General features: G+C 42.3%; 1 protein-coding gene and 1 long non-coding RNA gene across 8 annotated transcripts in view; both read right to left on the reverse strand.

Moving 5' to 3' along the window:
• LOC134866490 (uncharacterized) overlaps positions 1–3,088 on the reverse strand; it is a 74,580-nt gene extending 71,492 nt beyond the window's left edge. The window contains exon 1 of the long non-coding RNA XR_010166045.1: positions 2,921–3,088. This is a non-coding gene — a long non-coding RNA (uncharacterized LOC134866490). The remainder of the gene's footprint in view (positions 1–2,920) is intronic.
• A 6,159-nt stretch (positions 3,089–9,247) lies between these two features.
• Positions 9,248–27,378, reverse strand: part of LOC134866079 (partitioning defective 3 homolog) — a 244,430-nt gene continuing 226,299 nt past the window's right edge. For 5 of the 7 annotated variants that reach the window (XM_063886011.1, XM_063886007.1, XM_063886009.1 and 2 more), the window contains 3 exons: positions 23,941–24,064; positions 16,838–16,980; positions 9,248–12,713 (listed from right to left, as the gene is read on the reverse strand). In XM_063886011.1, the coding sequence (XP_063742081.1) occupies positions 12,317–12,713; positions 16,838–16,980; positions 23,941–24,064 (664 nt within the window). In that variant the 3' untranslated portion in view covers positions 9,248–12,316. The remainder of the gene's footprint in view (positions 12,714–16,837; positions 16,981–23,940; positions 24,065–27,378) is intronic. The other 2 variants (XM_063886013.1, XM_063886008.1) reach the window with 1 other exon arrangement.

The raw sequence follows: 27,378 nt of genomic DNA on the forward strand, positions 1-27,378 counted from the left end.
GAGACACAGGCCTGGCTGTGTCATTAATCTTCATCCCTTACATGGCACCATCACAGAACTCACTCCCTGTCCACCCTCTGCTTCATCTACACATCTCCTTGTCAAAAACACGACAAAAAGAAGCAGAATTCGGATTCCGATTGGGTTCCTGCATCGAAAACGGACCATCTGCGGGGTCACAAGGAGACGGGAGAAGTGATTAACATCCAGGCAGCATCACATGACAAATGGGACAAAGAGAGAGGATGACACCTCGTCCGGTGCCTCAGGATTAATCACAGGCTGCTTAGGGGGGTTTGATCCGCCAGTCTATTGTGGTGAATGAACTGGATCTATGAACTGGATCTATGAAAGGAATCTGAGAGAGGAGGCTCGCTGACAGTGAGTGTCGCACTGCGGCTTCTGACACTACACGGATAAAGATGTCTGGTCACTGGAAGTAAAAAAGACATGGTGAAAAAGAGATGAATCATCAGGTGGTTCTTTTTTATCAGCACCTCAACATCAGCAGGTGGGAGGAAGAGAGGAAATAATGGGAACTGGGTGCATTAGTGGCGGCGTGCAAGTACATGCACAGTATGTCGTTCCCTTAAACACGTTCGCATGCTCGCTATCTGATCAAAAACACACTCCCACACACTGTCAACACATATGGAATATTTACTGAAAGGTGGGTCGATTTAATTAGACTTTCCTCTAGTAGGATAAAACCAGTCTGGCTTTGTGTGTTTCTTTTCCCATTAAAAGATATTGTATCGTTTGAAAGGGAATCCACCAGTGAATGATTAATATATTCATACTTTAATGGTTACATTTCAACATTCATGGGCGAGAAATCATGGTTTTTTTTCTCCCAGTTTAGATCTAATTATCCTTTTGCAACGCTGTATTAATATGCACACGAGAGGCCAACATCGCCACTCACTATGAAGCCTTAAATATCAACATAATAGAACATTAGGTTTGAATTATCCAGCGTATTTAAATAATAAGTATGGCTTTAAACATACAATTCAACAGCCCAACAAAAGAATATATAAAAAGGATCTGAAAATCATCCTTCTGCTGCAAATCCTCTCTTGATCACCAAAAGTGAATCAATCCGCCAATTAAAATAGTCCCTATTTAACACAATGTTTTTCTTGTTTGCGGAAAGTGTTTTGAGTACTCATTTTTTATATTATACGGCTTAATTATTTCTTATGATTTACATTTGTTTTTTAGTAGTGAATGGGTTTTGGCTGAGGAAACCGAAAGTCAGAAAAAGTATTAAAAAGATGCATTTTTGGTCTTTTTATGGGATTTGTTGACAAAAGGAAGATATAAAATTGAATCAGCCTTGTCTTATAACTAGCTCTAGCACCTTTATGGTTTAATGTCATTTTTGGGGGCGGGACTTGGATGGGACTCAATATCATTGGATGGTTTTCCTGTACAGTCATTAAGACAAGTGTGGATTGGTAGCTGCAGAATTGCAAGTTTGAGCAAGGAAGCAAACCCCTAAACGCTCCAGGTCGCTGAAAAATGGCAGCACCTTCGCTCTTTTACCTCTTTGTTATTTCATGCTATTGTGCATTTGTTCTGTTTGCATGGCTTCATTTAAACGGTAACTGTAAAACAACACCTCATCTTCTTCTAGTGCTTTAATAAAGTACGTCTTCTCCTCTTTCATCTTCAAACCAGAAACAGAAATCACCCCAACACACTCAGAGCTTATATGCATATGATCATTACTTTCATCAACTCCACCAGATGGTCACCCACAGCGGCGCCTCCCTCCACAGGTGGTGGTACTTTCCCTTCCTCATCTCCTCTGCCCTATGATCACACATCTGGTTCCACCACCGCACCGTATACTTGTCTCTGTCTAATAAAAAGCGTGGCCTCGAACCCCGAGGTCATTTCCTTTATTATTGGCCATATTTTTCTTCTGCACTGGATGGTGAAAACGAGGACAGGAAGCAGCGTGAGAGGTTTAAGGCAAGAGAGCAGCAAGAGGTGTGAGTCAGAGTGACCTCCAGGAGGAACGACACAGCAGATCAGAGGTCATGTGAGCAGCGAGAGATGGAGCTGTCAATCAAACATACAGCCAGAATGAAGCCCTACACAACACAGAAGAGAAGCTTTTGCTCCAACATTTCAAACCAGCAGGGAACTGAACTTATTCTGACACTGGAAGAGCAACAGATTTGATCTGGACAAAATAAATCAATTCAGCAAGGTATTTTTCACCTCTCAGCATCCACATTAACAGGACAAGGGGCTCTTCTTCAGGTGTATATCAATATGTAGTGTCTCTCCTGGGACATGTCTCCATGCTTTAATGTTCAAAAAGCTCTTTATGTTTCTCATACTGCCTGTGCTGCAGCACCTCTTTTCACCCTCTGTCTAAAACCAGAGCCCAGTCTGCTCTGATTGGTTAGCTGGCAGGCTCTGTTGTGATTGGTCAACCTCTTAGAGATGTCCTGGCCCTTAGCCTCAATACTGATACTTGAGTAAATGTACTTAGTAACATCCACCACTATATGAAACAGTAAGGAGAATGTTCCTACAACAGGCCAAGAAGTCATGCAAAAACAACTGCACATATTTCATGTAAGATTTCCTCGCCAACAAAACACATAACCATTCATTTGAGGAGCAACACCATTAAAATGATTGAGTCTTATTCAGGCTATCATCTTTCAGGTGGTGTAATTGCACCTCGTAATCTCATCCAAGTGTGAACCAACAGCATCATCATCTACTGGATGTAAAGCGAGATGCATTTAAGAATCACTGAGGGTGAAATGTTTGTGCAGCACATGTTGCACACTCAGAGGTCGCAGTCGCTTTGACAAATACAGCTCCACCTTCAGTTCTGCTAAATAACATGACATTTATCCAGCAAAAGTCTAACTTTTAAATATGAAACACTCACCTCATGTGGGGCCTGAAAGCTTTTCTTTGTTTGCAGCAGCTGTGGTGACTGATTGGAGTGTGTTGAATCCATAAAGGGAACTTTGAAATGGAGCAGCAGCAGGGTCAAAGTTTGACTGTGTTTTTAAGCTTTAAAAAAACCTCCAAATCATCCAGTTTAGACATCTTCATCTGTGTTCAGAAGAGCAGGAAGTGATTGTTTGACCCTTTGGGTATGACATCACAAAGGGGGCGTGTCCTCATGGCATGATTGACATGTACATCCCACACACACACACACACACACACACACAAACTTCACCATCTGATTTATTGCCAAGTAGGGTTTAATGCAAGGAAAATGTCCAGTGTTTGATGCATATCAATACACTTTGTAAGAGAAAGTCAAAACAATAGTGCTGCTGTTGAAAAACCAAATAAAATAGAAGAATTGTCAATAAAAACATGAAATACGATTATAAAAAATGACGTTTGCTGTTCAGTTTGTGCAGGAATAAGACTTTTCTTTTAACGTTGTAATGCAATTCAGCCTAAACTGCAGCACCTTTACATAGATACATAAAACTAAGATGCATTTTTGTTATTATTATACCATCAATGCATCTTATTTTTGTGTCTTATCACTAATATTTGTCCTAATCCTTAGCATATTCCCTAACCGACTTCCCCCTCCTTTTATCTGTATTATCCAGTTAAGCAAACAGATGCATGACTTCAAAATCTTGGCAGAATTTCCACATGAGCTGTGTTTATTTTTCTGTATATAAGTGATTCATGGCTGCTTTGCTTCTCTCCATTAATAACTGGCAAAACAATATTCATACAACCTATATTTAGTTCATAAACCCAAAGATCTTTCCACACCAGGAATACTTCTGAATCCCAATGTTTTTTAGGCATCCTGCAAAGGAAATAACGCCGTCTTCCTCTGCAGAGATCAGAGACCTCGTGGGTAATTCTGAGTCACTCTATGTCACCGGTCCGAGGGGTGAAGGCCTTCCTCAAAAAACCCAACATTTATCTGACTCATGTCTTTTTCATTACTTCCCGGAGAGCACAGAGATGATCCACTCATCCCCTCGGAGGCCAGCTTGGGAGCCAGCCAGCACACGGCTCAGTGTCCGGCTCCAGGAGGCATGAAATCCAGGAAGGGGTTTTTCATGGCTAAGTGGGGCTAAGCAGAGGAGAGCGGGGCGTGTTAGAGACATTTCATGGAGCATTTGACGGCGGGAAGGTGGATAGAATCCTGTCGGAGTCAATGTATGTGCAAGTTTAACAGTACACCCCATAATTATCAACTTAATACCAATACACCTTTTACATTTCCTACAATTAGTTTGGTAAAGAAGAAACGCTGTTATTCGTTTTGGTGTGAGCGTGTTTTAAAGAGTCGTGTGCATGTAAATGGTCTGCAAAGGCTAAAATGCCAAAGTTCGTTCCAGAGGGAGTTTCTCGTCTATTGGCAAGTGCTCCAACACAATGTAGGTGATAGGCTAAGGGGCGGGACATCAGTAAGCGGTTGACCAATTACAACAGAGCCTGTCAGCTAACCAATCAGAGCAGACTGGGCTCTGGTTTCAGACAGAGGGTGAAAAGAGGAGCTGCAGCACAGGCAGTATGAGAAAAATAAAGAGCTTTCTGAACATTAAAGCATGGAGACAAGTCCCAGGAGAGACACTACATACTGATATGAACCTGAATAATTAGCATAAAAGAGCCTCTTTAGTCATTTATTTAGTCATTTATTTAGTCCTTTATTTAGTCATTTATTTAGTCATTTATTTAGTCATTTATTTGGGGCTAGTTTATATTTTATGTGTCAGGGATAGTGCTGTGTTATATTCGTTTTATGTCCCAGCCACCCTGACAACTTTTCTGTTTGTATTATTGAGACAACTCTCTTTAAACTCTATTTCCTGTCCATGGTTTGACTCTCGCTTTAGCTTTATGTTACCATTACCTCCTCACTAAAAGACACAGATAGTCCAGCCTGATGTTCAGAAGAAACACAGGCTATAAAACCTCCAATGGAATGCACTGGAATACATCAAGCTCAGCAGGAAATGTAGCTCCCTTTTCTTCTGCAAATATACATGTTGCATAATTTTCATCAGGAAAACAACGTGATTACCAAAGCCTTGTTTCATATTGCAAAAAAAAACAACAAAAGGGATTCAATTACAAAAGTTAGACATGGACAATATGACTTACTTGCACCGGAGTTGATAACTGTTTATATTGGAGACATGCAACAACAGAAGGATCTCATCTCACTACAATAACACATTCCTCACGTTCAGTATTTTAGAAAATTCACTGCATGGGAGTAAAGGTCACATTTGTAAAGGAAAAGCCTCATGGACAAAAGCTTAATTCTTGCAATATATCAGCAACATACATTTACAAGATAGGTGAGTCCTTTTAATTTGAAAGAAGGTCAAAACTTTCAGGATATCCCCGTAAAAGAGAACTTTTTCCAGATGTCCGACAAGAGGAAAGCAGGTTAAATCTGGAGAACTTCCTCGGTTACTTTTGTCTGTAATCTTGATTTACGGTCCCGTGTCTTCCCCCTCGTTTGCAATTTCTCCAGCTTCCTCTCCAAATTCCTCAAGCATGTTGTAATCTGTGAGTTGTCCATCTTTGTCCAACATACAGATGGGAAGACAAAAAACCCACTAAGTGAGCAGAAACAGGTGTCACCTCCGAAACAGCCGCTTATCCGACCTCCCAGAAAGCTCAGCAGCTAAACCCCCCCCCCCCCTGAGCGAGGTTGAGCATGACATTAAAGGAAATAATAGGCTTGGTTAATGGCGACACGCTGCACAGAGGGATGCAAGTGCTGTCTGTAAAATAAAGGGTTTAGCAGCCTCTTGTTGTGGCGCTCTGTTTACAGGAAGAGGCTACGGTTGAAATGATCCATGACAGCTCCGGGGGGTGGCGTGAGGGGGGGGGGGACGTGGCAAGCATTAAGATGTTGCAGCGCTGCTTAAAGGAGGATGAGGAAGAGTGCAGAGGTTAAAGTTTACTGAGCAGGATGTTACTGGTCTTCCTGTTTGTGTGTGTGTGTGTGTGTGTGTGTGTGTGTGTGTGTGTGTGTGTGTGTGTGTGTGTGTGTGTGTGTGTGTGTGTGTATGAGTGTGTCAATTTGTTGTCAAGATGATGCTCTCCTTCTTCTCCTCCTCCTTCTTCTTCTTCCTCTTCCTCCTCTTCCTCTTCCTCCTCCACCTCCATCATCAGATCCTGGATGTTTACTGTTCTTCTACTGTTATCACAAATGTACCAAACACACGCGCAAATGAAGCAGCATCTACACTAACTTGACGAAACATGCACACCATTTATCAAAGCGAAGCATAAAAGAAATGCTGCAAATTCAAACCTTTTTGTGTCCCCGTTTCCGTTAAATGGGGACACTAAAAAGTGTCACACACAGCTGGGACTGGAGAGCTTGATGAGGCTTAGGGATTATATAGTTGGCCTCTGTCACTGTTGGCGGAGTTAGTCTGTTATAAGTGTCAGTGTTTTGTCAGAGTATTTGAAATGACTAGGTTAGCTACATTAGCTAGCTAGCTTACAACAGATCTGTATCTGAAGGTGTGATCACGTTCAGAAAATAAGCTGAAAAACCTTATATTTTAGCTACTGTTTCAGTGACGGTGACAGAAAAATATTCAACTAAAGAATTCATTACCTCGTAATTGGCCCCACCAATGTAACAGCTGACCAATCAGAGCTCCTCTTTGGAAATTGTCATTTAATACATTTTCAGGATCCAAATTTAAATCAAGGCTAAATGAAAACTTTCAAAACAGAGAAAAAACTAATTGACTTTGAGATAAAGTTTGATAGGCAAATGTATTCTGTGAATATAACATTGAAAATAATTGAGAGGCATTTCAAATTACTTTAGCAATTACGTATTGAAAGTCAATTAATGCTTTTATCATTTGAATGCAGAATAGGAGATTATAATTATTGAAACAACAATTTACTTCAACTTATTAATGCATCATTGAAATGCAAATGACATTTTTCAATTTATAAAAGCGTCTCTTAATGTATTGGTTCTAGTTTGTTGTGAATAAAAATGGCACTCTTTGGACTCCATACCTGCAGGCTTCTTGAAGACGTTCCTGCCTTTTTAGTTTCTGAACGCAAAGCAGCAGCATGTAGACTATTTATCATTTTCACAGGCATTATAAAAACCTGGCCAAGTGTCACGAGCATGATGCTGCGATGAAAGCTTTTACGCCGAAACACATTAGCCTGATGTTTACCGTTAATAAAGACCTGATTTAATGGAGGTTAATTTTTGCACTGGAGAGTTGCCATCCCCATCTATCACGCATGTTTCTGGATGTCGGCGTGCAGCTTTTGGCAGAGCTGTACCAGGCGAAGGTTGTACAAGGAGGATCACCTGTTAGAGGGTTTTTTTTTTTATTGGGGAGAGATCAAAGTGTTCACCGAGGTAATGGAAAGGTTGTGGTTGTGTGTAGATGGAGCCAAGAGAAACAAGCGCCTTAATTAAAGGAACCAAACACATGGTGGTGCATACTGATTATTCCATGGATCATTGCACTGACAAAGTTTAGCTAAATCTGGTCAATGCTAACAGAAACAGAGCCATAGATCTTTTTAGTACACTTGTGCTAAATATCATTATTATAGCATGCCAACACATTGTTTGATTTGCAGGCATGACGCTTAACTGGCTCACAGTCTTAGTTTAGCGTGTCTGCATGCTAACACTGGCAGCGCTTAGGTTTAGCCAGATTTGCAGGTACATGCTCACTGCATTTTAAATGAAGCTCAGGGCAAGTTCCTTCAGGAAGACCGGGCCACACATTCATCCACTCTGCAGCTGCATTAATCAGCCCATCATGGGCGTTCTCTCTAACCAATTAAATGTTTACCTCAATCTCCAGCAGCCGATCGTCATGCTGCAGACAAACTCTCCTGCAGTCAGCTGGGATTTCAGGTGTCTATGCATCCATCCATTCATCATATCCAGAGACCATCCAAAGACCTCATCTCACCTCCTCTTCTTCCCATCTCCTCATCAAATCCAAGGGTTTCCTCTATGCTCACGGTTGCATTTCCCCCTTAAGATATACCATATCAGGATCGGGGTCTAATTGCCCAAGACTACTAACATTTCTATCATGTGGCGCATGTGTCAATAGAGGTTCTTTAAACATAAAAAAGAAGAAGTCTTTCCTTGAAATGCCATTAGGATTTACTGTCCTCTGGGGACCATTGTGTGATGTGATATAGATTAACATATGTAGGCCTTCTAAAACAAAGCATCCCTGTCTCTTACACAAGATATATTGGAGGGAAATGTATTTTATCCTGGGTTTTGGTTGCAGTTTGAAACACTTGGTTAGCGTTGTATATTAAAAACAACAATCAATATGGAAAAACAAACGTCATCCAAGACAAATGACTCTCACTGGATGAATAAAAGACAATGCAGTTGAGTTGTATGGGGGAACATCTCTTTAAGGAGACCATAAGGAACCAAAAAGACCTTAGTCAAAAGTTACCCTACTGTGCATGGCACATGAAGATTCATGCTAAAACATTTAAGAGATGATTCACATTCAGAGACTGACTGACATTAACTGCAGTAAAGTAAAGGGGCACTATGTATGCTCCATTTTAGCAGCATTTGAATCAAAACAGTTGAAAAGACATCCTGTTTTCTTGTAAATCCACGCCTGTGATGTCCTCACTGACGCAGAACCCCGGTGTGTGTGTTTCCTCAGTAAGGAAAAGCTCTGATGGTTCAATCTGACCAAGGCATGACAATGTTCTGACCCTCTCTGAAGTTCTCGCTCTTATTCAAATAAAGGATAAAAGTCAATAAAGGACAAAAAGCCAGGAGGGATTTCCTTGCGTCTACTTTCTGTCCTCAGTTCAGTTTCTTCCGACACCTGTAGGCTTTAATGCATTAATGGTGTTTGGATAGGATGTCACCTCTGACCCTTGGAAGAAAAACAGTAGCAGTGAGCTGCTCAGCGGATCCCCTGTGAGGGACAATGGGAGCGAAGCTGGACTTAATAACAGGAAACACACTGATGTTTAGGGAGATTACCTCAGTGTGTTCAACAGATCGCTTACACAGGTTGCTGCAGGAAAGCCAGGAACGTTTGTACATCAGCTGCTCGATTGTCTCCATAAACTCCTCTGCTGGACTCAGAAGAAGACATCAGCTGCCAGACCTGACAGATTTGGCATTTATCAGACTCCCTTTCTGCTTAATTAAACACTCATTTTGATCCCGGTTCAAAGCCAGGTTGGAGGGAAAAAAAGGTAAAAACAGACAGAGGTTGTAAACAGGATGGAACAGCCTTCCGTTTTATTCTAAATTTGATATGTACAGGGAAAAAGTGGCTGCATACATTTCTTAATATATCATGTAAAAGTTTCGCACAAACAATTGCACATCATCAGCTTCCATTTTCTTTTTATACTTTAAAACACACGTCATGTTACAGCATGGTTGAAGGCAATGTCAAACAGGATACAAATAGTATGTGTTGGCTCTGTTGGTACATAAAATAAAAACAGCTTCAGGAAGGAGTACCCCATCGAATGACACATTTTGATATGATATTAAACTCACACCGTCACTGACAAACAAATCACATCGTGTCCCTCGTTGTGTAAAATATTGTGATATATATCAGGCACTTATCGATATCAGACCCCGTAGTTTATGACGTTTTAAGCAAAGGTCGAATAAAGCCTTCTAAAAAAGCTGAAAGAGGCGCCCTAGTGTTCACAGCAGGAAGTGCAGGCCGCTACAACCAAACACCTTTTCACTTAAAAAACCAACGAGTGGAGGTATGTTTTACCCTCAACTACACTGCTTTTATTATTTGGTAACAGTTCCTTATTGCGTGTGTGACGTTAAATCGAAAAACATAAAAAATGCAGACGTTTTTAAAGTTTAGCTTATAATAGAGTAGAATTGTGAACGTTCCTCGGGTAAAAATGCAGGTTTAAACACGGGAAAATGACATTAATATCATTTGTTCTTCATTTTCTTACTTTCATTTATTACCTCTACTCAGCCGGTGGCTTCCCCAGCACGGGGCTTCACTAACCGACGGGAGATAATGCATGTCGTGCGGCTTTGCTCTGCATATGGAGTGTGTAGGAGTGAAGGGCAATTACACCCCGCCTGTTTTGTTTTCCCCAGCTCGATGATGGCCGTCTTTTATATTTGTTTTGTATTTCCCTTTTGTTTTTAAGTTTCACCTCGGCTCGATCTCATTTGTCTGCTCACCGGCAGAGAACATCATGTCTCACACATTAGGGATGTCAATGCGGGGAAGGTTCACACACCTACTGCAACAATTAAAGTGGTGGGCTGGTGGCAGGGATTTTTAAGCGTGCGTCATCAATTTCCAAGGTCTTTTTGTCCTGATTTTAAGCTACGGGAAACAGTGGGCAGTCATGAACCAGAATTAAAAAGAGACTTGTTTAATAGGTTCACCCAAATAAAAGAAATTCAGATAATTTTTACGAATTTTTCTAGGCTTTAAGATTTCTGTCTGCACTCTTTTGGAGTGGAGGTTAGCTAACATTTCATTTGTGGTCATCATTGCATTTAGAAAGCAGATTGTCTCTTAGAAATGTCCTGTTTTGAGGCCCAGTCACGCGAGCATTTATCACATTTTCCAGGCAAACAAATCTGTGAAACTAATTAGGAAGCTAATTATGCTACCTGGCTGTTTTTTGTACAACTCACTGCTCCACAAAATAGGACATGTAACTACAGAGGTTGATTCATCCAAATCCCCTTTTTGATTCAGCAGTGTGAGCCTACTGTGCCTTCAGGCACGAAGGTAGCTGTCCGCTAACTGACGGTTAGCATGCTAGCTAATTCAGAGAGCAAAAGTGACTGCTAGCGATGTTCTGGCGAGCTAATTAGCCCTTTGAGTAAGTTACTAATGTCTGTTTTAGGGTTGCCACGCAGCTAAAGACAATAGGTAGGATTCTAATCCTTATTGCCTTTCTTATAAAATGTCTGGAAGAAAACAGTTCCAGTATTTCTTTTAGGGAGAAGAGTGTCGGATAAATGCTTAAAAAGGTAAAAAAAGAAAGCAATTACAGCAATTGAACGCAATTAACTCCTGAGGACAGTTTCTCCTTTTGTTAGAAAACAGGAGAAAAAGCTCCAGCTAATCTCGCACTGGCAGGCGTATTGTCTCGCTACCCATCTTTAGTCTGGATTTTCTTTTGCTGCTGCTGTTATTCCTCCCTTTATGTCAGAAGCCGAGTCCTCTGTCGGTTTCTCTGGTGGCAGCGTTCTCTGGCTCTGGCAGGCAGCAGGTGGCTTGTGATGAAAAATTCAGTGCAGAGCCTGACTCGGGAGACATGGGGGTGGGGGGAGGAGGGTAGTGGGAGGAAGAGGGAGGGGAGGGGTGATATGAGAGAGGAAGGTGGGAAATGAGCGAAAGAGGAGAGGAGGATAAAGGTGGGGGTGTTGAGGTAGAAGAAAGAAAGGTAACACACCGAGAGGCGACAAGAAGAGGAAAGGGAGCCAGAGATCCAGACAGACAGGCAGGCGGGCCAGCAAGGCAAGCCCAGAGCGGAGCAGGAGGGGTAGGCAGAGGATCAGAGCTGTCTACCCTCTCTGCCTGGGTCTCCTCTACCGAGATAACACACGGTATGAATCATTTATGAGGGGGGCTTTTTATTAATAACACACACACACACACACATACTGTGCCCTCCTTTTTTCATACACTTTGCCTTGTTTTCTCTTCTCCCCGGGGGGCACTCGAGCGAGAGATGCTCGATCGCTGAGGAGTCGAGAAAACAGAATGGGAAAGTGTCGGTGGGGGTTGAACGTAAAATGAAAATGAAAATGATTTTGTGACCGACAGGACGAGTCATCCACGGGGCACTTTGTGAAGCCGTGACACACGTTCTTGATGGTGAAACATGTGAGTTGTCACATGCCCACACACACAGAACCCACAGAAGTTAACGCCTCCCCATGGGCTCGTAAGAACGCCCACTCCCTCGCCTGTCTGCCCATTTGATTGTCAGTACACGGTGGTGCCAGACCCCGATGAATCAGAGTCCTGGACAAATGTTAACATGCATGGTGTTGGTGAACGCAGAGAAGGCACTGAGCGTCTGTAGGAGGGTGACGGACTGACGGGTATAGGTCATCGGCACAGCGAGGGATTTAACATGAACACCCACATACTGAGCACATTTCACATCTGTTTACCGCTAAGATCATCGCTAGGCTATAAGACCTCTAGGTTGTCCCTTTTTGTAGCGTCCACTTCTGCTGTCTCTTTAAGGTAATCCCCCTTAGCTCCGGTAGCAAGTTCTCTGATCAGCGTTTCGTCCATTACTCCAAGAATACTCCTCAAGAATAAAAAAGTCTTCCTTTTTCCGAACCGATTCTATTAAGCCTCGCTAACTGCGAAGGCGAGGGCGGCACATCGTGGCGGTACGGACCCTTGGGGGAGGCGGGGTCCTTCAGGTGCGCTGTAGGGTACCCTTCATAGCTGCTGCTAACCATGCTCTCCTGAATTAACTTCCCTTTGGCTTCCTGCTCTCGCCGCCTCTGCTCCTGCCTCAGGAGCTCCTGGGCCTCCAGAAGGACCCGGGCGTTAACACCACCCCCACCCGGGTAGCCGTTCCTGGATCCCTGGTAGCTCGAGTACCTAGGGTTGTCCTTCGCCGTCTGGAAGCCCTCGCCAGGCGGGTAGGCCTTATCCCATGAGTCCTGGGAGATGGTGCTGGGGTTCTTCCTGGGTTGCCTGGTTTGGAAAGAGGAAACAGGGAGGGAAATGTCAGATGTGGTTCGCTTTTTTTGGTTTCATTTGAGTCCTTGAACCCTAGTGAAGTCATACACATACACATTTAACTGGAACTTTGTCGAAGGCAACTTGCAATGAACCATAAAGATACCAATCAAGAACAGCAAGAAACATGTAGGTATGTTTGTGTAATTTGAAATTAGCCAAACCATTTAAGTTGGTTTTAATGGCCAAGGTAAAAGGTGCGTCTCTGCTGTCCTACAGAGAGCCTGTTCAACCAGTTTTAACCCTCTTAGCCACATATTGTCCTCTGGTCTGGTCTGATCAATCTCACCACCAACAAAAATATTAGTTTAAAGACCATTACCTCTTGGGATAGGCCTTTGTTTTTGTATTCCAGCTGAAACGTGATTATACTGTCAGCCCTTACGGTAGCCAAGACATCACATGCAATATAAGTAAGACACCATTACAGCCTCACAAAGCGCCTCTGGGCAAGTATCAGCCCACGGTAAAAAGATACAGGGACAGCTAACCATGTCAAAGTCCCCTTCCAGCCCATTAGCTCCATTTCGAGACAGACGGAAACAGCCATCGGATCTGACAGATAGTAACTGCCCTCCGCAGGTGGAGAAATGAGGGGACCATTTTGTTCGCTTTGGATTGGGTATAGAACTCGATATATGACGGCTGACACTTGTCTTTAAGGCACGGTTGGTTGTCATGCTTCAGAGGGCCTGCCCTGCCCTTTACCAGGAGAAAAAATCCAGATGTGTGACATCAGCTCTCATTTCTGCATCGGCTGGCCTCTTTGTGGCGGCCCAGCCTTTGTGTACGAGTGTGTAGTTTGTAAGTGTGTGTGTGTGAGTCCACACGATATGCATGAGTGTCCCAAGCCCCACAGCTCCACCCATTTATCTCGAGGGCATGGCAAAACGAGAGCAGCGAGAGAAGAAGAAGACACACAAAAACATCAATTGGCTTTTGACTCGGAGCCATGCATAATTAGCAGGTTTATCAGCCAGCTGTGAAGAGACCGTATTATTCATGTGTTTGGATTTGAGTAGGAAGGGGAAAAAGAAAAACCATTAATGAGAATAGAAAAGGCCTTTGTTTTTATTCAGCGGAGATTGAATGCAATTGGGAATGGATACGCTTCTCGATGGGTGAGATAGGACAATATAGCCCAGGTTTATTCTTGCACACGGCTGACTGATTCCAATTTTCAGAGACAGGCGTCCTCGGAATCTGATTTCATTTCATATGTTGACAAAGAGGCCAAAGCCGGCGTGCCTCCCTGCTGAGAAATGCAAACCAGATCACTCCCTCCGTCTGATGCGGTGCCAAAGGGGGAGCGTGTACATGTGTGTTAAATGCAGAAAGATGTATACGGCTCTGTATTCTGTACATGCACACTGTGAAGCATGACAAGTGATAAAACAGAAAGGGGGGAAAAGGTGAGAGTGAGATTGAGGGGAAAAAAGGGAGACTTTGTGAGAGGTTGCAGTGCAGGGCATACAGACATGTGGTTGTGACATGCATGCATGTGAGAGCAAATGCAGCTGTTTTAGGCAACCATTGGTCGCCACAGTGGCATTACTTTGGCTCTGAGATCAATGGTGCTCGTCCGTGATGGATATGAAGGCCCTTCATTTGCCGTCATTGTTTTTAAATGGCAGTGGTTTATAGTCACTCGGTTCCTTGTTTAGGAAAAGGGTCTCACCCAGAAGGAAACTGACCTTTATCTTAAATGAAAGCTGTTTTTGAGGAATGCTAAAGCCATAAATCACGTCTCCATTCACACTCCACTCATGAACAGCCTGCGAACCGCTAAACGCCATATTTACTCTGTCCCAGTCTCTGATTTCACTCAATTGTATGCTCTAAGTCAAACAATAGTTAGTGTTCTCAAGATAGTACAGCGGGAGTTATCCAAACAGAACCGTTTCTTAATGGAATTAGCGGAAGAGTGAAGGAACGTGGCCACAGGATGTTGCTTCTGACCGCCGGAGCGAGACTGTGGTTCATTAATCTTTCAGCAAAGCTGCCTGCAATATTTATCAAGGAAGGGATTCACGTCGATAACAGTGGATTAGGGGTAAGACGGTGAAGTAATAGAAGATAAAGTTTCTAATGTTGTATATCTTTTGTGAGTGCAACTTAATGTGCACCAGGACACGTCTGCTTGGTTTGACTTTGGAGGGTGTTTGAGAATTTCAAAGAGTAATTACAGACGGCTTAGGGAAACATAATAACTTTGATTAACATTTCCCCCTGGACAGTTCCTTCCTGAACTGACTCAAGAATAAAACATATTTTTCTGGACCCTGAGGAAACAAGTGTGCCTTAAAGGGGCCCTTTCTCTGCTCACGTTCAGGTTTGTATGTTGTTCCTCTTCTGTCTCCGTGCTTTAATGTTCAGAAAGCTCTTTATGTTTCTCATACTGCCTGTGTGCAGCACTTCTTTTCACCCTCTGTCTGAAACCAGAGCCCAGTCTGCTCTGATTGGTTATATAGCCGGCTCTGTTGTGATTGGTCTACTGCTAAGAGATTAGCCTATCACGTGTTCAGACTTTTTTTCAAGTAATATTCCACATTGTTTCTCTAAACGTTCCGACTTTTTTAATCCAAATTCAGATTTTTCCTTTAAATATTCCGACTTTTTTTCAAGTAATATTGTTATTTCTTTTCTCCAAATATTCAGATTTTTTCTGTAAATATTCCAACTTTTTTTTAAAGTCATATTATAATTTCTTTCTCAAAATATTCCGACTTTTAAAAAAGTAATATTCAGACTTTTTCTCTGTAAATGTTTCAACTTTTTTTTAGACCACAGGGATTTTAGCCTTTGCAGACCATTTACATCCACGGAAAGTTGTGTAAGATATATAGGAAAGGGAAAACCCTAAAAGCAAAACAGTGCCTCTTTAATTTATTAACAGGAGAATCCCTTCCCTTCATGTCTCTCATGGACAGTAATTATTCATTTGAAATCAAAGTAGCTGTGTCTTATTCTCTATCTGAACTTTAAGGCTAATGTAGACCTGGAGAACTATTGATACTCGGTGTTGCACTCCCTAGTTTCTTGGCAACCATGTTTGATGAAACCAAGTCACACATTAGCAAACACTCGAGAGGATAGTCTGTGTCATCTTGACATTTTGTTTCAAAGTTCACAGTAAAATTATAATGTGAGAGTGTTCGTTCTGAAGTGGATGAGAAATGGAAGAGAGTCTTTTGAACGTTTTCAGAAGTGGGACTTTTAAGTTTGGATTTGATGTTCTTCTTGCTGCATTTTACATCTTGTAGGTGTCACATCATGTAGAGTCAGGTTTTTTTCAACTCTCTTTGAACACATACATCAAATATGACTCTAGAAGTAAAAAAGTTAACTTCCAAACATAAACTGACAAAAAACAATATACTTTGAGGCATAATCTAAGCCATATGTCCCCATATCTCCAATACGTCCCTTCCTGTTCCCTCTACCCCTCACCACACACACACACACACACACACACACACACACACACACACACACACACACACACACACACACACACACACACACACACACACACACACACACACACACACACACACACACACACACACACACACACACACACACACACACACACACACACACACACACACACACACACACACACACACACACTTACTTCCTGGAACAACAGGCTGTCATATCACGCAGATCAAAGGGAATTACATTAAGGGAGAGGAAAGCAATCATGTCAGATCTGTGTGAGAGGGTAACATGATCCACGGCTGAGTGTGTGTGTGTATAGGTGTGTGGTTTGAAATTGACCAGCTGTGACCCTCTCTCTTACTCGTATATAATCAGCGCTCATGACTGTAATAAGCCACAGTGAATGTGACATAATCAGACAGGCGTGCACAGGCGTGAGCGCACACACAAATCACTTCTTGAGAGACATTACGTTAAATCCAAGGATCAAAAATAGATTCAAACACAGTCACAACCTCCCGGACACGTCTCATATCAGACGGCAGCAACACGAGAACACACCCATCTCCTATAGGAGCACATATCGATTGTAAGACTCATCAGCCTGTCACACTCTGTGTCCGTCTTAGTCTTACCGTGGCAGGGAGCTGTACTGCCTCTGTGCCTGGGCGAAGGAGTCCCTCTCCTCCTGTCTCTGCCTCTGCATCTGGACCTCCACCGACACCGAGTGGCGCCCGGGCTGGCTGTACCCGCCCTGACCGTTACTGCTGGCGTTCGTCTGAAAAAAGCAAGACAGCAGCTCCGTTAACTCTGATGTCCCCGTCCTGATCATCAATGAATCATCTAACTTCTTATACCCTAACACTTAATTCAAATGCCGTCCAATCAAATCAAAGGAAATCTGATGATGTAGGATTTGGTATCAAGTCATTAACCTCAGTGCAAAAGTGGGTGCTATTTTTTTTATTGTACTTCCCATTGATTTGGACCTTAACAATAACTTTTAAAAAAAGTCCATTATTGTAGCATTGGAAACGTAATCCCCAAAACCTAGCTTTGAACAGTTTACACCGGAACTACTTTCTCCCTAAGAGATAGTCCCAGTCCCAGAAAAGACTGTTTACAGTAAAGTCTGTGGACTATCCAGAGTTATTTGGACGGTGATTCTGGAAAGACACGTCTCTTTTGTTTAGATTGGGGCCTTAAGAGCAACAGGACCGTCTGAAGATATAGAACTACTTTGTCATCTTGTAGATCAGGGGTGTCCAAACTTACAGAAAACTATACTAAGGGCTGGGCCACTCAATAGAGGTGAGGTATATTGCCTTGTAAGTTAGCAAAATCAATCAGATGTTGGTAAATTATGCTAAATAATTGAATATACTTCAAGAAAAAGCAGCCTTCATCACAGCTCTCCTTTGGGTTTAATTTATTTTGTTACAAAAAGGGCTTGCAGCTCATTCCTTAAGACTGAATATTATGTAAATAAGTTACGGGGCGTTTATTATCAACTAAGATGGACTGAATTTAGTTAAAAAAACAACGCTTATATGTTATATTTTAACATTTATATTTAAGAACAACAACATAAGACAAGCACGAGTTTCATGTGTGGGCCATATTCCATTATTCTTTTAGAATTCCTGAGGCCATTAGAAAATGGACAACGACCACCGTCAGACGCTGTGAACACGACTGTTGCCGGGCGGAGTTGCTGTGGCTCTGGGACGAGTGGAAGTTCCACACTCCCCGGGTTAAAGAAACACTGATGACTTTACTGAGTTCAATGATGACGCTGCAGTGCCGATGCAAGACAGATGTGCAAATGTTAAGGAGCTGACACTTTAGCTTATGAAAGTTATTTTATGTGAGTCAAGCAGATCTAATTGGTCAATTTTTCAGACATTAACTATACACTATGAGCTGAACTTGAGAATATAAAAAACCTCTAATAACGAGTCAAATTGATTTTGATCCAGACAAGATCTAACAGTAAATCTCTCTATAATAGCTCTACATATTTTATGGTCCACTCCAGTTATGGTGATTATCATCCTGTATTGTGCCTCAGTTGAAGCATCTTGTGGATATTTGAACAAATATGTACATTAAAGGGTTTAATCAAGATCAGATATGAGATTTTGGAGGAATATATTCAGTCACACCAGGGAATTATATCGCGTATAAACAATATGTTTAATGAAATGCTTATCTATGCCTTTCAGTCTTATATTTACATGCGGAGATTTCTTTCTGATTAACAAACTAATGTCTTGAAAATGTTTGGCTGAGTACGTATGAAAAGGGTCACAGCTTCTGCCCCGTCACACGGCTATAAAATGAACACATGATCCCTCGTTTCCAAGTCAGAGTTTCCACACAGTAGCCCAATAAAAGTAGCAGCCGTCCCTGACACCAGATACCTCACAAAATCTTCCACTTCCAAACCCCCCCCCCACCCCCACCCAGTCCAAACCACAGACACTTACCAGCAGCCAGTGGGGCAGACACACCCTGAGCTCGTCTCCTCAGGTCAGTATGAAGGTGAGACAGAGAGACAGACGGGAGGGTGGGGGAGGGGTCATGCTGGAGACTCATAGCAGGAGGGAGTGATGAGATGAGGTGGATATTAGTGGATGTTAATGGAGGACACAACAACCTGTGCACAATGTGACACCCCTCCCCTAACACAGCAATAGGAAAACACTTCCTGTACAGGCTATTGTATATAAACAACATATATTATTATTGTTTGCACATGTTTTGAGCTGAATATTTGATCTTAAGTCAATTCAATCTTGGGTAAAGCATCTTGCCCAAGGACACTTCTATAAGTTAAAAGCAGAGGGGTTGGGGATCGAACCGTTGATCCTCTGATTGGTACAGGCCTATTCACAGGTGCACATTTGTAACTTTGCATTCATTTGAATTATTGTTATTTGATTGTATGTACCACAAACTTTAAGCCCTTCATAACACACACACACACACATGTTTGTATGTGTACATTGTGAGGACCGGTTTCTGAAAAACATTCCCTTCTCCCTGAGGGGTTCAATACCTAGTCAGTACAAGGTTTTGGACAAACATTTACGACCACACTCTACATTTTCCCACTTTTTAAAGTAATTTTCTTTTTTTGTTCTCTTAATATTCCAACTTCTTTGCCGCGGCTGCATCCTATATTTTACACCAGAGTGCTCTCTGCTCAGATATGGGATAATGAGCATATTGACTTACACTTTCAATCACTTACTCCTTAAAGGCACTCATGGTGATGCAGTTAGATTGACATACAGATGGAGATGGAAAGTATTTGCTGAATCTTGGATAGTAGTTGAAATCTTGCCTACTTTCCCGCATCAAATGTAGATATTGCTGGGTAAAGCATGCCTGATTGGTGGATGTCAGTTTCAGAAAGTTGGTTAAATTGTTGACTGATACACCCCAATTGAGACGTTGAAAATGTGTGGGACAAGGGGCTTTCAGAGTCTGCTTGAACAGACTGATAATCACTTTGTTTGAAGCATCTTCACCCTCCGTACCCACATTATTATCCTTTTATCAGTCACCAAACATAACTCAAAGCGCCCAAATAAATAAGGATAAGTAAAAAAAAAAATCAAAATTAGAGCCTAAAATTGCCTTTATGGAAGATAGATGTACAGCAGTGGACACACACACACACACACACACACACACACACACACACACACACACACACACACACACACACACACACACACACACACACACACACACACACACACACACACACACACACACACACACACACACACACACACACACACACCTTCTATACACACTAATATCTCTCCCAGTAGCAGGGCACCACCTCAGGGTCCAGCCCACACTTCTACCACAACTCCTTCCGCTCCTCCAGTGTTCATTAGCGGTGTGGGTGCAATAATTGTGTGCGGATCAGTTGTAGCACAAAGCCAATCTAATTACTTTTATGGCTCTGCACCGTGTTGAGATCCTGGTGGGAGCGCTGTGGACGTCAGTCTGTGGGAAGGCCATAAAACGATTAAGAGTGCTAAAGAGACATTCCCCTTTAACCAAATGAAGACGGGGCAATCATCTCTGGGGTTGATTGGCACTGCCTCGCTGCTCGGGAGACAATAAGGACAGGCTGGCAGACAACCAAGAGGGAGGGGTGAGCCCGTCGGGTAAATTACTGCCCCAATATTTTTTCACAAGTGTTGAATATTCCCGGGAATATGGGCTCTTCTGCCAGAACGCGATGACTGTAGAGGGGAGCAATGCCCTTAAGGAATACAGATAATAGCAGCATTAAAATGTTGCAGTAAAATATAAGAGGCAATATTATGCTCTTTCTAAAGCCCCGGCATCAAGTGAATGAACTCCTCTACTCCCACAGTGGTATAAATGAGTGCAATAAAGCCGGAGCGCTGCAGCCCGGAGAGCACGCATCAGTCATCCTGATGGAATTAGACCGAGCTACCCACAATCCTCTACTGCTTCCAAAACTATGGAGAGAAACTCAGAAGAGGACTTCCATTGGGAAAATATTTTCTTTCTGATGAATGTATAATGAGGCTAAAAAGTATTGGTTTAAAAAATAAAGCTGTGACTCATTTATTATGAAACACTACAAAATGAACAGCTTATAACTTATTTGAGGTTTCAGGCCACTTAAAATGATATAAAAGGGGCCCTAGTATGCTTTTTTGGGGTTTCCCCTTTCCTGTAGTGTGCTATATAGGTTTTAGTGCATGTAAATGGTCTGCAAAGGCTCAAATCCTAAAGTTCAAACATAATCACATCATTATGTATCACTTGCTTCTATTGGCTAGCGATCTGACACATTGTACGTGATAGGCTAAGGGGCGGGATATCTCTGAGCGGTTAACCAATCACAACAGAGCCCGCCAGTTAACCAATTAGAGCAGACTGGGCTCTGGTTTCAGACGGAGGGGGAAAAGAAGTGCTGCAGCACAGGCAGTATGAGAGAAATAAAGAGCTTTCTGAACATTAAAACATGGAGACGTGTCATAAAGAGGCACAAAATACTGATATGAACCTGAACATTTGCATGAAATAGGGCCCCTTTAACATCTGAGCATCTCGATCCATGATGGTTCAAACACAATGTCCATTACTTGATTTCTGATTGAACTAAATTACTATTTGTAAAATTACTACAGCACTATTTATCCTCGATATAACTACTCTGGATCTATTTGATTTATTCGACATTTGCTTGTCTCATACAACCATTCTTCTGTCGTATAAAAACCGCCTGCAGTTTCTCATGAGCAGTGCGGTGCTGGCAATGACTGTAAGTGGGGCAGTTGTAGGTGAATTATGAAAAAGGACACGGGCTCCTTGAGGTTTGCAGCACATCACAGAGATGAAGCAACAGCATGTAATAAATGCACGGGGAAGGTAATTGAATTTCAAAGACACATTCTGCTGTTTTCCATACGGCCCACCGGTATGGCCAGGGCATGAGTCTAATAACGGGCAATTACCATAGAAAGCCTGAGTGTGAGCTGCACTCTAAAGTAAAAGGGGCTTTACAGAGACCTTAAGAGGGTTCCTCACATGTGGAGGCACAGAGGGTTCATGGGAAATCTCATGTAATAACAGTAGGGTGAATACAAAAACATACTTTGGATATCAAGACTATTTAGTATCTACTTTTGCAGCAAAACGTTAAGATGAAATGCTTGGTCTAATTTGCAGGCTCATTTGTGAAAAGCATTCCCTTGCCCCCGAGGGATCAATAACTAGTTAATACAAGGTTTTGCACAACCATGTTTACGAGCAAAAGTGTTTCCACATGTTCCTTATAGCCACACTACATTTCCTCTACATTTCTCCAATATTCAGATTTTTTCTCCAAATATTCAGATTTTTTTCATATTCTTATCACAAGTATGTTTTTCTATAAATCTTTGATTAGAAAGCTTGTCATTTAAATCATATTAACATTTTAGTTTTGTAGAAGCAAGACGATAATCTTAAATACAAACCTAAATATATATATGTTATATGTTCAAGAATGGAAAATGGAAAAAACATAGTAAAATATCTGGTTAAAAATCGCTTTCTCAAACAAAACAAACAATGCAAATAAAAACAAAATTAAACGAGCACAGATAAATGAATTTAATGTATTCAGAACTAGATTGCATGCAGAAGGAGGAGGAGACAACTGGTTTTCAGGGATTTGCAGACATGTCTGTGAGCATATTGAGTCAATAATGAACCCTCACATGTCTAAAGCTCTTTGGTATCCTGTGGAATCCCAATCCTCTACAGTGTGGGTTTCCTAGTACTGAGCTTTCATGGGAAAATGTGACAGTAGCGGATGTGCGGCATTGATGTAAACAAACATAATGCTGCAGTATTGTTGAGCGCTCTAATTGAGAGCACGCTCGGTTGATGAGAGACAAAAGCAAGAGGACGACCTGCGCTCTTCTTTCCCACACTGTTCTGCTTTTATCACACAATGCCAGCTGGAATGTGCGGCAGTGTGTGGAGCCCATTAAAACACATCATATACTGCTCGATGTAAAACCAAAATACACATTTTTATTGGATTGTTCACCTTAAAAAGAAAAGGCCAGAGCACAGAGGATTTCGTTCGTGAGCTCTCACTTTATCATTTCATTTATAAATGGTAGGATCAAATTCTCCCATTGCACACCAGAAGCTACACTGGGAAAATGTTGAGTGGATACAGAAATATACAAAGCGTGTTCAAAATGACCTTGTATAGAGAAGGAAAAAAAGACATGAATGCAACACACCGGGTGTCTAGTTTTGGACAACACACATTTCTGCCACAGCGTATATGAATCATAGCAATATGTATTGTGACATAATGTGTTTGTGTGTGAAATCAACAAAAATATGTGCTGTCCAAAACTAGATGGAGACAGGCGGTGAAAATGACTACGTGTAAAACCATAACATAATACAAAATGACACAGAGATGATACCAGTCGGACACCTGTCATAAAAACCTGTCTTTAAGGTTTAAAAATTGATCGTTCATCATAGTTTGTTATTTAAAAAATCTGTGAAACCAAGTACACTTGAGCAGGGAGAAAAATAAATACTTAAAAGCGATTTCATCCCCCCCATAAAAACGTTGAAGGCATTCAGGTTTTGTTCGCTTGTAATCACCCACTGTTGCTTCAGAATGCACTAATCATGCCTCTTCTTAGCCGACGAAGCTGTGAATTAAACAATAAATGTACCTAAATGTGTAAAAAAGGCATAGTTAAAACCCCCATAGACCCCCCCCCCCCATACACAGACACAATGTGAAGACACACCCCACAGAAGTCCATGAGTTGGTGGATGACGGACAGACAGAAACAACGACGATGGATGAGTAGAGGTGGTGGTGACGGGTGGGTGGGGTTAGTGGTGGATGTGTCGGGAAGTGTGCAAACTCCTGCATGCAGGGGGTGAAGGGTGTTAGCGTTAGCACGATTAGCCATGAAGGCCCATGGAGGTCGACCCTAGTGAGCACAGGGTGATTTCCTCAGTCTTCTTCATGGCTGGTAGTAGTGTTGTTAGTGACGGTTAGCACCATACTCCAGTTAGCTTGGTGCTAGCACTGTTAGCATTCTCCACAGACTAGCATCGGAGGATAACACGTGCAGAGTCTTGGTCTGGTAGATGTCGTCGAAGTCTTAGCCATTTTTCCTGGGCCGGGAGTTTTTTTTCAGACACTCACCCAGGGCTGCTCGAAGCTGTAGGTCCTCCTGCGGTCGTCCGGGTCATCGGGGACGGTCTGGGCCTGCTGGAACTCCTGCCGCAGCCTCTGTATCCGGTCGTGGTTGCTGGGGGCTAGCCGGCTACTGGGAAAAGAGAAAAAAGAGAGAGAGAGAGGAGGGGGGTTTAGGATTGATTAGTGTGAGAGGTTCATCGTGAACAAGTGACCTGGTTCCATCAGCGGGACTACAGGATGGAGTTCTCTGAAGTCCAACGTGCTCTGCCCAGGAATTGATCAAATGTGCTGTTGTGGAAAAGCAACCCAGATATGAAAAACAATGTGATTACTAAGAGCAGAGCCAACAGCAATATGAAACTAATGTGCCTCTGATGTATAATTCATCACGTTGAACAAAGACTAGTGGTGAATGGTGAGCAGTACCACAACACATCTACCCCCCCCCTCCCCCTCGTGGCCTTATATCATTCAACTACCGCCCTGCTTTTGTTCGCTGCAGCCCCGCGGTGCTTACATCAAACAATGCTGCCTTCAGTGTTGTTCTCATGGTACACTGAACATACCCAATAAAGCTGGGCACTCAGCTATTCGCAAAACAAATCAAACTACTGTATATGAGATGGTTTGCACATGCACAAAAACAAGGAACTTCACCTCACATTCGAGCTGAACGATCGATGGAATCATATCGATATGAAAACATATACCAATATATTAAAATAACAAGCGCATACCGAGTCAACTTTCTTAGAAAAACTCATGTGAACTATTTATGGAAATATAATTTATTTGAAGGATGTGGTTTTGTTTTGACGTTACATAACAACTGAGTGTAATGAAATAAAAAAATGCACATATATTGTCTTCATTTGATTTCTCTCTACCAGTCATTGAGTATCTGAACTATTTCTTTATTTCTTATTCTCTATGTGTGACTGGAGTTGAGTGACTGGTGCATATATACGTTCCTAATCAAATGAGACAAGATGTATTTTTTGATCTGTCAAGTTTGGATAACAAAGTGCTATTTTATATACTACTTATTTATTCAAATACCAGAAAGAAATTCTATATTTTAACATGATGTCAAAAGGACCTCAAGACAGAACATGTAGGCCATGTTTGAAAGCCCTAAGGTTGGGTTTGTTCTCCAGTAAGGTCTTCCTTTCTATAAAACTTTGACACACAGAAGAAGTTTCAGCTTGTCCCCATAAATAGAGCGAAATATAGGACATGCACACAAAGGTAAAGACAGTTTAGTGTTAAATATAAACCTCCTAAAGAGGAAGGTAATTAACACGTTTTCCCTCTCAAACAGTGTGTGTGAATAAAGGTGTCAAGGTTGGCGAGTCGAGGACCAGCGGGGGAACGCTGACTCTGAGCTCCACTTTTTTCAGGAAATTCCTCGAGACGTTCTTATCTCTGAAACTCAAAAAAAGGTCAAAGCTTCAACAATTTCCAGTCCCCACAGACCCCTTTAGTTTGGTTTTGCAAACCTTGTTTCTCTCTTACAAAGGAACACTTTAAAGCCAGCTCAAACATGTTGAATTGAAGTTGTTGAAGGGTATGATTGAAATGCAGAAAACACAAAGAATACACAAACCCTAACCGTACTGGCTGAAGCACTAAAATATCCATTTATCTTTATAAGGCCAAACGATGACTCAATCTAGGCCTAACATTACTGCATTACCAACCTCAAATCATTTCATCCATCACAAAACAACCAGATAGTCTGGGTTTATAATGCTATAACCTCAAACACAGCAGAACCACCAGCTATTGACTCCAGACGCACACAAGCCAGAGCCAGTCAGCCTTTCAAAAGAGCAGGAAACTGTCACATGTGATCCGGCTAATCTCTGTGAAATGTAACACAGCTGCATGGCCTCTTTAGCACACAGCTGACCTGATGGGAGGTAAATGTGTGACCCTCTGGCTATGGGTCAAAGCAAGCGAAGCCAGAAAGACTCCCATCTGATACGAAGTAAACAGATGTGTGTACCATTAGAACGGAATAAAAAAGAGTTGAGAATGTGAAGGGACCTTACTATGCTCACTTTAAGGTTCATATTAGTATTTAGTGTCTCTCCTGGGACATGTCTCCATGCTTTAATATTCAAAAAGCTCTTTATCTTTCTCATACTGCCTGTGCTGCAGCACCTCTTTTCACCCTCTGTCTGAAACCAGAGCCCAGTCTGCTCTGATTAGTTAGCTGGGCGGCTCTGTTCAACCACTTAGAGATGTCCCGCCCCATGGCCTATCATGTACAATGTGTTGGAGCGCTAACCAATAGAAGCACGTGTTGCATAAGGATGTCATTATCTCTGTGTGAACTGAGAGATTTGAGCCTTTGCAGACCATTTACATGCATTAAACCTATTTAACACACTACAGGATACGGAAAATCCCCCAAAGCATTATAGGGACCCTTTAATGTCATAGATCAGGTAAGAAGAATCACAGGGGTTCAGTCTGTCTTCATGTCCAATACTTTTCAGATTAAATGTGTTCTCCTCTCCTGAGGGTCCTGCAATCATCATTAAAGCAACCCATAGGCCCATCCTATAAACTCCAATCCTGCCCAAGAGACAGAAGGGAAGAGAAACTCAAATAAAGGGATCATTCTCCTCTGACAAAACACTGCAAATCAATCAAAGACGGAGCCACACCGTGATGCATCCGTACGGGGGGAACAGTGGGCTGAGAGAGAGTCTGGGATGAGCTTCATCCTCTGGACGGGCTCACTCGATATCTGGCACTGCTGTATGGGGCTGAAAGGTCACTGTGAGGCTTTGTTGAGTGGAGTGTCTGCGGGACTCAATAACAGCACTGTGCTTTGCTGACTGCGCTGCCAGCCAAGCTGTTTACGCTGAGATGCACCCAGCCTTTCATGGCCGGGGCGTGCCTCATTGAAAGCTGTCTGTCTCGGCCCTAAGCCCGGGGAAGGAGGGAGCTTTGAGACGATGTAATGTCTGCATTGTGGGCAGACTTTGACTTCATAGACACTCTGCTACACTGAAGATACATGGGGACGATACAAATAAAAAGAGGTTCGGACTGGTGCGATCAAAGGGACATTTACATTACCTTGAGCCGGGATGTTTGAGCTGGGAAAAGAGGAATAGTTTTACCTATTTCCACTTTTTATGGGACTTTAAAAGTCTGCTCTGTCAAGACTTTGATCTAAAAACTATAAAGCCAATATAGGTTCTGAACACGCTTGGGAAAACACGCAGATTTATGAGAAACAAAGCTTTGAGAGCAGGATTGAAGACATTTAAGACGGCCAGAAAAGTCTTGCTTCATTTAGCATAGAGGCAGAAGTTGTCCAAATTGGTCCAAAACTAATAGGATTTATCAGATCGGTTCTGTCACTTCCAAATCCCCTTTGACATTGACGTCACGGACCCCAATCAAAGCATGACAACCGATAGAGGG

The sequence above is a fragment of the Eleginops maclovinus genome, chromosome 6 (genome assembly GCF_036324505.1).
Source record: "Eleginops maclovinus isolate JMC-PN-2008 ecotype Puerto Natales chromosome 6, JC_Emac_rtc_rv5, whole genome shotgun sequence".
Classification (NCBI taxonomy): Eukaryota; Metazoa; Chordata; class Actinopteri; order Perciformes; family Eleginopidae; genus Eleginops; species Eleginops maclovinus.